The following is a 14,845-nucleotide window of genomic DNA, read 5'->3' on the forward strand; positions in this document are numbered from 1 at the left end:
TTTATTAGTGTTTTTTTCACGCTGATGGTAACAACCATTTATATTTTGTGCAGTTCTTTTGGTTGGTTTGTATAGTCAGGGACTGAGGGTGAAATTAAGCCAATGTGATTTTTCACCTAATGTTATTATTATCCTATCAAGAATATTACAACTTAAAAGCTCGTAGGACCTGGTTTTTTAGCTTAATTTCAGTTCAGTTCACCTCTAATCAGTTCAATATTTGATTTCCTTCTCTGATCATAAACAATAAACAATTCATTTCGGCTCTTTTTAGTTTAATTCAGTTCATTTCAGCCCCAATCACTTCAGTTTAGTTCAGTTCAGCTCATTTCAGTAAATCCAAACGAGCCCATAGATACCAATATTTTGTGGTGCTTGGATGGAGAAATGAACATGTGAACTACAAATGGTGATTTATTCTAAAATTTCTAACTCATTTTAATCAAACTATAGCATCGTAGCTTATATTTTGTACGGAGTATTACATGAAGAGAACATAGTAATTCTATCCCACCATTTTTACTTGGTTTTTTTAGTCGCCTGATTTTTATTTATCTTTTTTTATTTGAACTTATTAGACTTTATTTATCTTACTCCCTTCATTACATATTACTCGCAATAAAAGAATATTTTATATCTCACAATAATACCCCTTTGTTGCGAGTAATTTGTAACGGAGGAAGTATTTTGGTCTAATATTTGCGAAAAGGAGAATGGACAAAATAGGATCTATGCTTACTTGGGAGTATATGGCATAAGAGAATACCAAAGAATGTGGCGTCTGGCACTCCACGTTGCCAATTGGCAATTGTTTGTACATACAAATGGTACAATTATACAAATACTTTAGTCCTAGTATTGTTAATATTTTCATTTGATTTTCCAACATGTTACTATTTGGTTGTCCAGGTGACCAATTTGTGATTTCTTACCAATTTGATGTAACCAACACTCACATCACACCCACATGCCCTTAAATATCATCCCACGTGCTTTGCCAACCATCCATTTTCTCCTCATATTTTATTAGTATTATTTTCTACAAGTATAACAATAACAAAATTAAACAAAATTAAATATTTAAATCCCAATTTTCTGAGTTTTTCCATTACTCATATGGTCCAAAGATAAAGACACCAATAAACCTCAGGTCCATCACCATATCTACCATCCTTATAATGTATCAAGACTCAATTATCCACCATCACTCAGCAAATCGATATCGCCCAGGCCATTCAACTATAGCCATGTCTGGTAAATGGCTTTTTAATGGCTTTTTGGTTAGCTTTTGGCTTTTTTATGAGGTCAAACAGCCAAAAAATGTGTTTGGTAATTGGCTTTTTAGCCAGTGAAAAAGCTGGCTTTTAAGCCAAAATGAAAAAGCTGCTTTGAGTAGCTTTTTTGTTGGCTTTTGGCTTGTTGGCCCACAAATTATCTAATAAACAGCCAACTACCAACAATTAATTTACCAAACACTTTTATAAACAACCACCTTTAACCGCCAATTTCAAAATCCATTATAAACAGCCAAACATACCAGCTGGTCAAACAAGCCAAGTGAACCAGCCAACCGCCAACAGCCACTTGCCAAACAAGGCCTATATCTTATTCCTACTTTAGTTTTCACAAATAAAGTTTCGACATGGCAAAAATTGACGGGCCTTGTATAATTTAGAACATGTTTTATTCATCTGTTTTTCGCTTATTTGACCTTGTATAAAAACTATTATACCAGGATTTATTAGAGCTTTGATTAACTCTTATTACAAGTTTCTTAAACTTATCATACTTGAACTTAACTAGACTTATTATACATAATATAAACGTAAATAAAGTGAACAATATAGGCTTCATTGGTTCAAATTCTATTCCCTATTTGTAATTTGACTGATACCCTTTTGGGCGGTTGTGACCGACTTGGACCAAAACAAAACAATTTCAAATTTAATTTGGTTTAAACAAAATCTCTGTATGTTTCACAAAATTTGGATAACGCTTTACAGTCACTCTTTCATGTCTATTTCTATACTCTCACAAAATTTGTTATGTCATTCTCCTTTTTTAAAGTTTAAGTCGAAATCATTGGTGACAACTAAATCAAGACGAAAGAGAGCTTAACGCAATTTGGGAAACCAGAAGTGTCACCACCATCACAAAAACTTGCCATAATGAGTAATTGACTAAACTACCCTTTTCACCAAAAAAAAATGGCTGGTTAATAAAAACACTGAGGTAGAAAAAAGCTGCAGTTGTCCTTGTTCTTCTTCCATTCATGTCGGTGGCGCGGCAGATCAAGATCACACAGCAGAATATAATGTGACAAAACCATAACTACCACTTAATATAGTAATTTTCTACTTAAAGTAAAAACATCCAAATAAATAATTACCCAAAATTAATACAGTAATACTAATTCCCCTTTTTTTTTCTTTTTTTTTTTCCAACGAAAAACGGTCCATAATTAGCAACCATACAATAGTATAAATTCTAACACATCATCATCATCCATGATTATCATCATTATCATAATTCATCACCAATAATACCATAAACCCACTTTACAGTTTTACACAACCACCTCATCCCCCTTCGGTTAAATCAAACTAATACCCCGTCTGATACAAGAATTTACATTAACACGAACTTGACTAACAACACGTCAACACCTAGACTGACCGTCACAACGTCAAGTTAAATCGAACTAATACCTCATCTGACCATCAGACCGTCTGATACAAGAATTTGCGTTAATCCAGAGTCTTTACGACTAATCTTCTTCACTAACTTAATCAATACTTCATTGATCCAAAAACTAATTAAACTCCGTAATCAACACCGTAATGGAAAATCTTAATAACCCAAAAAAAAGGGAGATTAACATTTTTTTTTCTTAAAAAAAAGAAAAAGTAGAAGAAATTCGATTAATTTTAATTTAGAACAAGGTTGCTTACTGAGCAGAAGTTCTATGAATCATTTCTTTATATCGGACAATGGAATCATTCCTCTGCATTTGCAACTGTTTCTTAAATCTGTTGATGAAATCGTCTGCTTTTGCATCAACACCATTATCGTGTTCTTCTCTTTCTCTCTCCTCCCTAAACAGCTGCACGGGTGGTGCATTTTCTCTCTCCTCTTCAAAGTCCTCTTCAACAGTAGACGGCACGGCCGTGTGACGAGCATTTTCGTGATTTTCTGGTTCAACATGAAAATGGTTGAAAGCAGATTTATGACTAGCAGATTTCTTCATCTTCTTCGATAATTTTACTGGGATTTCACCGCCGGAAGGTTTAGTGTCGGAATTTTGTCGATTGTAGTGAGAAACTGAGTTGTCGAGCTTGATTCTGCTGTAGATTTCATCCAAAGTGGGTCTCTCGTCGTCGTCTTCTTCTCCGGCGACTTCGACGGCGGCGAAGGCGGTTGTGACGGTGGGTAGGTGGGGTTCTGGAATGGGATCCGGTTGTTGTTGCGGCGGATATGGTGGCGAAGGTGACGGCGCCGGTGATGGTTGTTGGAAGTGGGTGGTGGGTGGCGGGGCGTAGTAGGTGTAGAAATTGATCGATTTAAGGCGTTGAAGGACGGAAGAAGAGCGCGACAATTGGGGTTGAAGTTGTTGTGGTGGTTGATGCGGCGGCGATTGGTGGTTGTGGTGGTGGTGGAGGTGGTGGGAGTGGTGGTGATGGGAGGGTTTGTGGGAGGTGAAGCCGGAAGTGACGGCGATCGTGCCGATCATGAGGTTGAGGAGAAGGAATAGCACAGTTGGGGTTAACCAACTATTCATGGAAGCCCAAATTGAAAGTAAGGATATTGCTTCTTCAAACATTTTTTTTTTTTTTTGGGGGGGGGGGGGGTTTAGTTTTTTTGGTTGTCTTTACACTAATTTTTAGAGAGAGAAAGTGAGGAGAAAGAATGAGAGAAGATGGGAGGATGGAATGGAGTGAAGTGGAGTGGGTTGAAAGCTGCCATTATTTTGTTGGTGTATATACTTTTTTGAAAAAAAAAAAAAATAATTAAAATTATTTGTCATATGAAATTTGATTGGTGGGGAGAGAGTAATGAAAAAGGGGGGAAAAGAAGAGAAAAAAAAAGGGGGTGGGAGAAAGAAAATTTTTAAATTATTGTTTTTTTAGGGAAATAATAAAGTTATGTTGATGATGATTAAAGCTCCTCATCTATACTCATTCTGATTCTTTATTTGCAATGTTAGTTATTGATTGGGATTTCTTAGCTATTGTCTTTTTTTTTTTAAGAGAAAGGTCTCCTAAATCGTTATATCTTAAAAAAATAATAATAATAATTATGATTAATACGTGATTGAAAATGCTCTTTTTGTTCCACAATATAGTTCCTATTTTCTTATCTTGAAGACTTAAAATATAGTTTATGTTTCTATTTTTAGATAGTATACAAAGACCATTGTACCCTTTTTTTTTTTTTTTTTAACTTTATTCCTTGAACTTCCTAATTTACCTTTAAATTATTCATTTGCACGTACTTTTTTCCACCTTTCTCTCTCTAACTTTTATCTATAATTGTAATGACTTAAAGGGACCTAACATGTAAGGGGAAGTGTTGAAGTATATCCTACCAAATAACACATGTAAGTGTCCCACGTTGATAAAAGTTGAGAGAGTCAAATATTTATAAGGCTAAGGGTCTATTCCTCCGATTGCTATATGATTTTGGGAGGAAATATCTTTTTAACTTGTAAAGTAGACTTTCTCTCATGGTTGGCGGGTGCGATCCAATCAACCCATATGTGACAAAATCCCATAGTTGGTTGACTACACAATGTGTCCAGTCACATAAGAATTTGTGTTGAACATATACTAAACAAAGTTTTTTTTTTGTTTGTTTTTTTTTTTTTTTTTTTTTTTTATAAAAAAAAGGATAAAAATTACTCCATAAATGTTCAAATTTGTAATATACAAATATCCATTCTAAAAAAAAAAGAAATAAAAAATATACAAATATAATCCTAATTAATGTTTTATAATGGATATGGCGAGAATATGGAGTGCATCTAGGCGCATTTAACCTATATATTTTGCATGTATATAGGAGGGTAATCTGAGATTCGGTGACATTTTCTCTATTGATACAATACTGGTACATTTTTGTGTTTTATTATGCATGTGTAATGTACCACAAAAATATAAGTTATCTAAATAGTACTTTTTATTAGAGGTGATCAAACTCGGCCCCGACCCCTAGTCCGGTCCTATTCGGCTCGAAAATAGGCGGGTTTGGGCAAGCCTAAAATCGCATTTTTAGTTTAAAACCCGAACCCGGCCTAAAAAAGGCTCGAAAAGCCCGTTTTGGCCCCGAAAAAGACCTCCATAATTTTCGGGTTTGAGCATGAGATATTATGTTAAGGGTGGGCTCGCCCTGAATTTTTTATCACCTCTACTTTTTTATGTACTATTATGCATGTAATGATACTTTTTGCCATCATATTTTCCACCATTGTTTTTTCTCAAGTTCCCAACATTTACAAAAATGTCATCCTATCTGCAAGTAAAATATATAGGGGCTTATGCTACGGTACTACTCCCAAAGAATCGAATGAGTATTGATGAATGACTTCATTCATCAACAAACTTTTATTTTTCTAAAATACAATATACTCACTTTAATTTAGATTATTAGTTATATAAAAAATCAAAGCCAATGGACCCGATTAATCATATTCTCAAGTGCATCCCAGTGCATGAATAGCTACTAATATGCTATGCATTTACAAAGCATATAGAAGGGTAAAAATATAAATATGACAAGCTTTAGCTGACTCTATAGTACTTTTTTGTCTATAGTACCATTAAATTATAAGTTGTCTAAATAGTGTTTTTTTTGTCTAAAGTACCATTAAACTATAATTTGTCTAAATAGGTTTTTTTTTTTTTTTTTTTTTTTTTTTTTTTTAAACTATAAATTATGCATGTAGGGGCACTTTTTAGTTTTTACCATCCTATAAGTTGAATATTTTCCTCCAAAATACTTACCACATATCACCTATTATGCATGCAGTGATATTTATTTTCATCCTATATACTTCGTATATATTTGCTAACTAATAGCAGCTATATATGTGCAGAGTTAACCCGATTCTTTAACTATAAGCTAATTAATCGTGCTTTTTTTTACTATCATCTTATAAAAGAAAGGTCATACATACATACGTGTGTTATATATATATATATATATATATATATATATATATATATATATATATATATATATATATATATATATATATATATATATATATATATATATTAAAAAGACTAAAAACAATACTATATGAAGTCTTAAGGTTATATACGAGGCTAAAAGTGAAAACAACACGAAAGAAATGAAATACAATATTTACATCGCTTGACATGTAATTTTGTGAAGCAATTTTTTTAAATGTTTATTTGTAGTCATAATTGGTAAAAACTATTTATATCATGAACCCTTTTCTTTTGAAGGATGTAACTAGTTAGTGACCCGGGCAATGCCCCGGGCTTGTTTATCTTCTTCATATTCAATTACGTACATGACAAATAATTACATGGATTATATCCTTTTTAAAAAAATGTACTCCGTAGTATTGTTTTCAAATTGGATGCACGAATGGATCATCAAACCAATATTCAACCACCGAGCATAGGTAGTGAATAATGAAAAATTTTACACGCAATAACTTTTAGAGCTTTGAGTGAACTATAAAGAAAATCAACCAATGAAATCTCATATTAAAATATAGCAATTCTTACATATTACACAATCATCGAACCAAAATGCTACTTATTGCTTAAAACATATATAGCCCATAATTAATTTGGGGTGATTTATTAAAAGTGTAAATATGAGTTAAGTATGCAAAATATATCCATTGCATTCCAAGGTAGGTAGAGTAAACAAATACTTACCTAGCTCAATACTGGCCTAGTAAAATGTTTCTCCAAGAGGTTTAGACCATTTAGTATATCATTTCCTTAGATAGTTAATTTATAGGGATAAATATATTGAATACATATCGGTTACATATTTTACAAATTAAATGGGTCAAAGCAATTTTAAAACATTTTAATTATTCATCTTATCAATTGTGACCAAACTAAATACTAATAATGGCTAGCCTATTGGTTTGCAAGTAACATCTTCTCTTTCTTTAAATTTAGAATCAATATTTGATTGATCATTATTATAACGTGACGTGGCAAAAAATTTAAAGTGATCATTATTATCAAACACATTATTTAGATACAATACTACAATTGCAAAAGTGACGTGGCAAAAAAATTTAAAGTGATGTGGCGAAATGACAAAAAAAAATTGACAAATGGCAAAATGGCACTCCTTGTCTTGGAGTTTTAATAATAATATAGATATAGATATAGATTACTCATTAGTTTATTATCCATATAAATATGAATCATTTAAATGTAATATACTGTACAAACTAAAAAGTATAACCTTAATAAATGTGTTATATATACGTAAGGGATAGGGAGAGAAATGGGGTAATTATGGGGCCCATTTAGGGGTGTCAATTCGGTTAAACAGTTCGGGTTTGGGTTGGGTTTATCAATTTCGGGTTATAACGGGTCGGTTTATAACGGGTTGAAATAATAAGCGGGTCGGTTTCGGTCGGTTTTGAAAATTATCGGGTCAGTACGGTTTGGTTTTTTTAATTGCAGTTTCCATTCGGATCGGGTCCTTATCGGGTCGGGTTCTAGTCGGTTCGGGTCATAATCAATTTGGGTTGAACCGGATCGGTTTGAAAACGGGTTTAGCCAGTTTAATGTGGGTTTCGGTTAAAAATAGTTTGGGTCTTAATGTAATCCCCCATATTTTAAAATATATTATAAATGAAATTATATATTATTTATAATATTTACTTGTATTTTTCCGAAATTTAATTTCAAAAGTTTCAAATTATTTTTGGGGTTGATAAACGATTTTATTACAAAGAACTTTTTATGAACCTTCCTTCTATAATTTATGTCCAACAAACAAACCAAACCCAGTTTACTTTCTTAATTGACCCATTAATTTAATGAGGCCCAATATCCCTACTTACCCTACTACCCTCTCTCCTATAAATACCCCATACATCCCAAAAATTTCCCCACACAAAAGGTTAGTCTTATTTTCTTTCTCCTTTATTTTATTAATTTGTGTAATTATAATTATTGATTATGGGTTTTGATTTTATTGTTTGAAATTAATTTAATTAGTATCAAATTGTATTTTGATGATTAAACTTTATAATTTCAGATTTTATAAATGTTATAATTTTCGGATTTTGTAAATTTAATAACCTAGGGTTTTTAATCATTGAAAATCATGATTTTAGGGTTTTTATGAACAATCGATTTAGGGCTTTTATAGTAATGGTGTTTTGAAATTTTGGTGATTATACTACTAATTAGTTTAACTTAATTCCAGATTATTTTGAACACGTAAATTCGTGTTTTAATGTTTAGATTTTGGTTCGTTAATATTAATCCCGTTTTAATCCCGATCAGGTTCTGAACTCATCCGATTTTGACAAAAAAAGTAGTGTTTTCCATGTGGAAACAATGTTTTAAGAAAGAATCACTACCTTTGGTAGTGAGCACCACCCTCTCGTGGCCAAATTCAGCCTCTAAATATGATTTTCGGGCAGTTTTTGATTTTCAACGAAGTTTTTTTTATGCTTAATGTTTATAATTAGTTTTGGGTTTTGATTTTATAGTATAAAGTTTATATTTTTAGTATCAAAATCATGTTTTTATGTTTTAAACTAATAATTTCATATTATAATTGTTGTTATAATTTTCAGATTTTATAATTTTAAAAACCTAGGGTTTCAATTTATTTAAATTGAGATTTTAGGGTTCTTATGACTAATTAAATTGGGGCTTTTGTTCCTATTGTATTTCTAATGCATAATTAACCATAAAAACATGTTTTTAATGAAGTTTTAAGGAGTTTTAATCTAAATTATATTGCTGGAAATTTGGTTAAGTATTAATTTATTATTGTTGCTTGTTTTCTAGGAAGTGATTATTTCTTAGGAGACTTTTAAGTGATTAAAAGTGGCACAGAGGATTGTTTATAAGAGGTGCGTACATGTCTATTTCGTTGTAAGTAGTATCATGTTTAGGTACCAAAGAAAAGAACTTAGTTTCATGATTAGAGAACACTTTGATGAAAATTGTTTGGTTATACATTTAATTAATTCATGTGCTTATGTTTATGAGACATGTTTTGGTGAATTGATTATGTTTGTATGGAATTATGGATGCAAACATGTTGAATTATATTGGATTAATTGTTTGTATGGAATGTTGATACATGCATATTTTTATTGGATCGGTTTGTTAACCACATTTGGATTATTAAAGGATTGGAATTGAATGGTTTAAGTGGAATGAATTTATTAATTATTCCACAAGGTTGTTATTTATTTTATTTTATTACTCGAGCATGACTTGTTAGTATGTTGAGTAAAGGTGGATTAAGCCGAAATGGCTAGGTGAGTTGACTATGTTCAACAATTTTGAATAATTTGGAAGTTTAATTGGAATTAAAGGTCAATTTGTGATGTGATCACCATTGTCCTAAATAAGATTAAAAATGAATTGATGTATGATTGTTATGTATGGTCTTCTTGATTGAGTCGGCTATTAATTAAAATTGTAATCACGTAAAGTGAAACATGGATGAGCAATAAAACTCTGGAAAACGTGCACTTCTAGAGTATTGACAATTATGGGTTGGGGTACACGGTGGTAGCCCGTGGCTTTTCGAGGCTTGTTTGATCAACATGTCCTCTTTTCTTTTGGTATTTACATTTTTATTTTATAATGAAAGTTAGATGGGATCCTAGACTAACTTTGTGAGAATGGAGTCGCGCCCATTCTTGCATCGCGCTAAACTTTTATTTTAAATGGTCATTTGGGACCAAAATGATTTGGTGGATTGGACAACCTCGTCTATTGCTTACTCCAACTAAATTAATTAAATTAAATATAAAGAGTCAAGCTAAGTGTTTGGAATTGATTAGCAAGTATGTTAAGTCGATTGAATTGTTTAAGTGTGGAGTCTTGATTAATGAATTTATGTTGTATGTTTATTTACTTTAATTAGTTGAGCATGCTAGGCTTGGTACGTTGTAGCTTGTATGTACTCAGCTTTGCTGATTGCGTGCTTTTGTGTGTTTTCTTTTGGTCATGGCCTTCGCCTTTCAATGACCCTGAGATGATCCAATTATTACACTTGTATTATTGGGGAGCAGTATTGCACAGGTTAGCTTGATGATGTGAAGTTCGGGGATTTGACATACGCATTGTCAAGGGATTGGTGTGATTGAGAGTATTCGTTCTTTGTGTTGAACTTATTTATGTTTTACTATTTTAATTATGTTTTGGGATTTTGAATATTGGTTTGGTTTTAATAAGGGCCTTTATGGTTCCAATTTGTAAGCTTTGATTATTGGTTTCTAAACTATATTATTTTAATATTTAAGTTGGATTTCCGCTGCGATACTTTGATAAAGCCTTAACGTTTTAACACGTGGCGGTAACATGCCAATGGTTCTCCTCTATTTTTATTTAAAGTAGGTGGTTTGGAAAAGGGAGAATTATTGGGGTGTTACACTTAATCAGGACGGGTCGTAATTGGTTCGGGTCATAATCAGTTTGGGTTTAACTGGGTCGGTTCGAAAATGGCTTTCGGTTCAAAACAGATTGGGTGAAATCGAGTCCAATCATTATCGTTTCAGGTTATAATCGGTTTAGATTGAACTTGGTTGGTTTGAAAACGAGTTTACCCAATTTAAAGCGAGTTTCTAATCAAATCATATCGTGTTAAAATTGAGTCGGATGATTATCGAGTCGAATTAGTCAGATAACGGGTAGGAACGAGTCATGTTATAATCAAGTCAAGTTATAAATAAGTTGGGTTTATCGAGTAGTGGGTTAAAACAGATTAGATCATAAACATATTGAGTAACAGGTTGTAAATGACTCAGGCATAACGAGTTACGGGTTTTAAACGGTTTGGTCACAACGGGTTACGGGTCGTAAACGATTCGGTCACAACGGGTTACGGATTATAACCGGTTTGGTCACAACGGGTTACGGGTTGGAACGATTTAGGTTTATCGGATTTTTATCGGGTTTTAACGGTTTTCGGTTTAAAACGGGTCGGGTTACTATCGGATTTAAACGTAATCGGTTTGGGTTACTTTCAGTTTCGGGTTGTAACGGTTTGGCTTGATAACGGGTTGGGTTAGTAACGGTTTGCACAAATTCAGTTCAGTTCAGTTTCGGGTTGGAAAAAATTGGGTCGGGTCAGTTTTCGGTTTCCAAAAAATGGGTTTTAAACAGTTCAGTTTTATTTCGGATCGGTTCGAAACAGTCGGGTTTAACGGTTCGGGTCAGAAACTCACAGCTCTAGGCCCATTGGTTTTAATTGAAAGGGGGCTAGTTAACACTATTTAACAGGGTCTCACTATTTATTAGTACGTCATTAAATGTACGTGGTAATAATTTAGCAAGTCTTTATTGTCTTAAGGCTACAAGAGTACAAGTACAAGCTGCATGTATGAAAATAAATTAAGGGTACATGATAAAACCTGGCCTTGATTGATAAAGATTACATTTGGATGTTCTTTAATTTAAGCTTTACACGTGTAAGGCTTAACCTAATAATATATAGGAAGTCTTAGGGTACTTGATGAAAATTCTTTGATTGATTGATAAGGAGTATTAATTTGTTTTTTCAAAATAGCTAATAAAAAAAATTCAAAATCTAAATAGTGAGGCTTACACCATTATAAATCATCAAACTTCACATAACAACAACATTTCTCTACTATTTTTAATGAGGCTGACTTAACGTTGTGGATTGTGATACATTTTTTTTACCTAAAAAATAATCTTAATACACTATTTATATCAATAAAATGCACCTGATTTGTAAGGAGTTCATATACTAAGATACTTCATAGTATAAATGTGTTGAAAACTTGAAATGGACGTGTGTTACATTATTCATGGGGCTAATTGTCAATCTTTGATACGTACAAATTTACTTTTTGTATCTACACGTGTATAAGATCGAAAATTTTAAAAGAAAATTCATTTTGTCTACAAATCTAAAACTAATTAATGATTCACGCAAAGTTCCATATTATTGTATATCGATCATAAGGTTTTCTTAGTTTAAGAGTTTAAGGCATCACCATTAATCCATTATGCATGATAAATTGATTAGTGTGTTAACATCGAGTACCAAAAAAAGGGGTGTTATACTCAATAAAGAATAAAACAAAATTCTAATAAAATTACATCCACGACCAGTTCAAATCAATAACCACATCGTATATAATGTTATATCTAGGCTCCAAAGTTAAATTACTATAGGCATCACTAGCTATATCGTCTCCCTCCCTCCACAATTCATAACACCATACAAATTATATACTAACCCTGTTTCTTAAATTATTATTTGCTACTCTGTACAAAGAAAACATAAAATATTTATTTATTACAAATAATTAAAAACAAAAAATAATAACACTATTCTACTTTTATTTTTAAGGGAAAAGGTAGACCGAAGCTTTTTATACAAATTTTATAGCAATAATATACTGATAAAAAAAAAAAAAAAAAAAAAAAAACCCTCGTGTGCATGGCGGAGATAAAAAATACAATATACCAAAATAATGTCCATATGTATGAATAAACCAATCTAATCATTGTGCTACAAAGAAAATAATGTCGATATTTATGGCAATTATTTACAAGTGTCACTATTATTGTAAAAACTGATTACTATTAAATTTAATTTGGTAGATAGTGGGAGAAAAAACATATAAATATCTTTTAAATTGAATAATGGCCTCTTTGAAAAGATTAATAATAAAGCTTGTAATATACATGATGTATCATTGATTTTTTTTTGGAGAAATAGCTCGAGTATTGCATGCCTTTGAGTTAAGATGGGGTGTTGGGGGACAAAAGTGGGCCTTTATAACAGAAAATTATTAGTATTATTATACTATAAAAGGAAATGGGTCCCTTTTCAATTTGGTGTATGGGCTGTACTCTGAACATAGTCCAGGCTTTGAGGGATCTAATTTGGATTTATGGACTATTTGATGGGCCCAAAAGGGTCCAATCATCTCCTTGCTTAAATATTGAAACTATAATTTAAGGATTTTTTTCAATGGTTGTTTTGATAGATTTAGGTGGTGGTTGTGTTACTTGTTTACTATTTTTGCCATTTCAAATTACTTGCAATGCAAACTCCTTGTCATGCTTTAATTAGTGCAATGATCTTGTCATTTGAATTGGATTCGAGTCAGGTCATTTTAAGGTTTAGGTTTAGAATGAATCGATTTAAATTTTGAAACTAGTTTTTGAGTCGTCATATCAGATCAAAGTCGACTCGAATAAGGGTGTTTTGGTAAGGTATATGTCATTTAGACATGTCTAGTTATTGTACTTTAAGGTCTTTGAGTTAGTTTGAAGAGTCTATTTATAGTACATCTTGTAAAGGAATTGAGCTTTTCTTCACTAGTTTTAAAAAATTAGTTAATTATTAGTATAATTTAACCATAAAACACAAACAACCTACCTAAGATTACTAAAATATGAATTATATGATTAAATCTCCACTTTATGGTCTAGTTAGTGAGTCTCCATTAAACCTCGACAAAAAGTCTATAATTGGTAAGGGTGTAGCCAAGTGTTACCAATAGCAGACATAAATTGATTTGATGTTTGTGGTATAATTTTAAAACAATTGGAGCTAACAACTATTTATAGGCTAACAAGGTATTGTTAGTGCGTCGTTTGTGGTCTAATGTTGTCATTTCGGTTGTACCTTTTATATTTTTATTTTTTTTTTTCTCTTTTCACTATTTTGGTTAATTAGGTGTAATGATTTAGATTGTAATTTTCTATGATAAAGAATGTTGGTAGGGTTATGTGGCTTATTGCTTCCTAGGTTATGGGTTGATGCTTCTAGTACTTGCTTGGATTAGATGTTTAAATCAACAACTAATTATGTGTTTGTTAACTTCAATCAAATTCTTCAAATCTTCTTTGTATTTTTGTAAGGGTTAATGTAATGAGAGGTTGCGTTGGTAACATAGTGCACTATCTTATGGTTTGCTATTGTTAAGTTTATCATGGCATTGAGGAACTACTCAAACTAATGTTTTCATGATTATCAATTACCACCAATCATATCACCCTTACGTTACTGTCATTATTATGGAAATAAATAGTTTTCTGTTTTATTAAAAATGCAACACTCCTTTTTAGGAGTCGTTTAGAGTAAAAACGAGCTATTAATTAAAAAAATAAAAAAAAAGGAAAAAAAAAATCAACACTAAGATTATAAAAGGGTTAGGTACTACGTGTACAAATTTTTTGATTAAATTGTTCATTTTTATACTCAATCTTTTCTTTAAAGTGTGTACCAAGAAAGTCTGTTATATTTAAAAGAAAATAAAGGAAGTACATACTTTCTTACAAATTTATACTACCTCCGTTACAGGTTATGTGCAACGATTAGACATTGTCACTCTCTACTTTATGTCAAATCGTTGCATATAACCTAAAACAGAGGTAGTAATTAGAATTATTTTTATTTATCAAATAGGACGACGATAATACTTTGTTTTTCTTCTCATTTCCTAATTAAATCCTTTTCTTATGGAGTAGGAGCTAGGATGTACTAGTATAAAGTACTTCTCGATGATTCATATAAAAAATCTACTTCGTACAAAAATAGTGAATAATCACAAATGTCCAACACATTGAATAATCAATAATACTTGTACTTGTTAAAGAGTAGGTGG

At 31.8% G+C, this 14,845-nt stretch overlaps 1 protein-coding gene across 1 annotated transcript; it reads right to left on the reverse strand.

Annotated features, from left to right (window-relative positions):
• Window positions 1-2,458: 2,458 nt before the first annotated feature.
• On the reverse strand, window positions 2,459-3,868 carry LOC145556344 (uncharacterized). Its single transcript, XM_081617997.1, has one exon. The coding sequence runs from the start codon at window positions 3,818-3,820 to the stop codon at window positions 2,948-2,950; it is 873 nt and encodes a 290-aa protein (XP_081474123.1). The 5' UTR covers window positions 3,821-3,868; the 3' UTR covers window positions 2,459-2,947.
• Between the last annotated feature and the right edge of the window lie 10,977 nt (window positions 3,869-14,845).

This window comes from Chenopodium album, chromosome 8 (genome assembly GCF_948465745.1).
Source record: "Chenopodium album chromosome 8, dcCheAlbu1.1, whole genome shotgun sequence".
In the NCBI taxonomy this organism is placed as follows: domain Eukaryota; kingdom Viridiplantae; phylum Streptophyta; class Magnoliopsida; order Caryophyllales; family Amaranthaceae; genus Chenopodium; species Chenopodium album.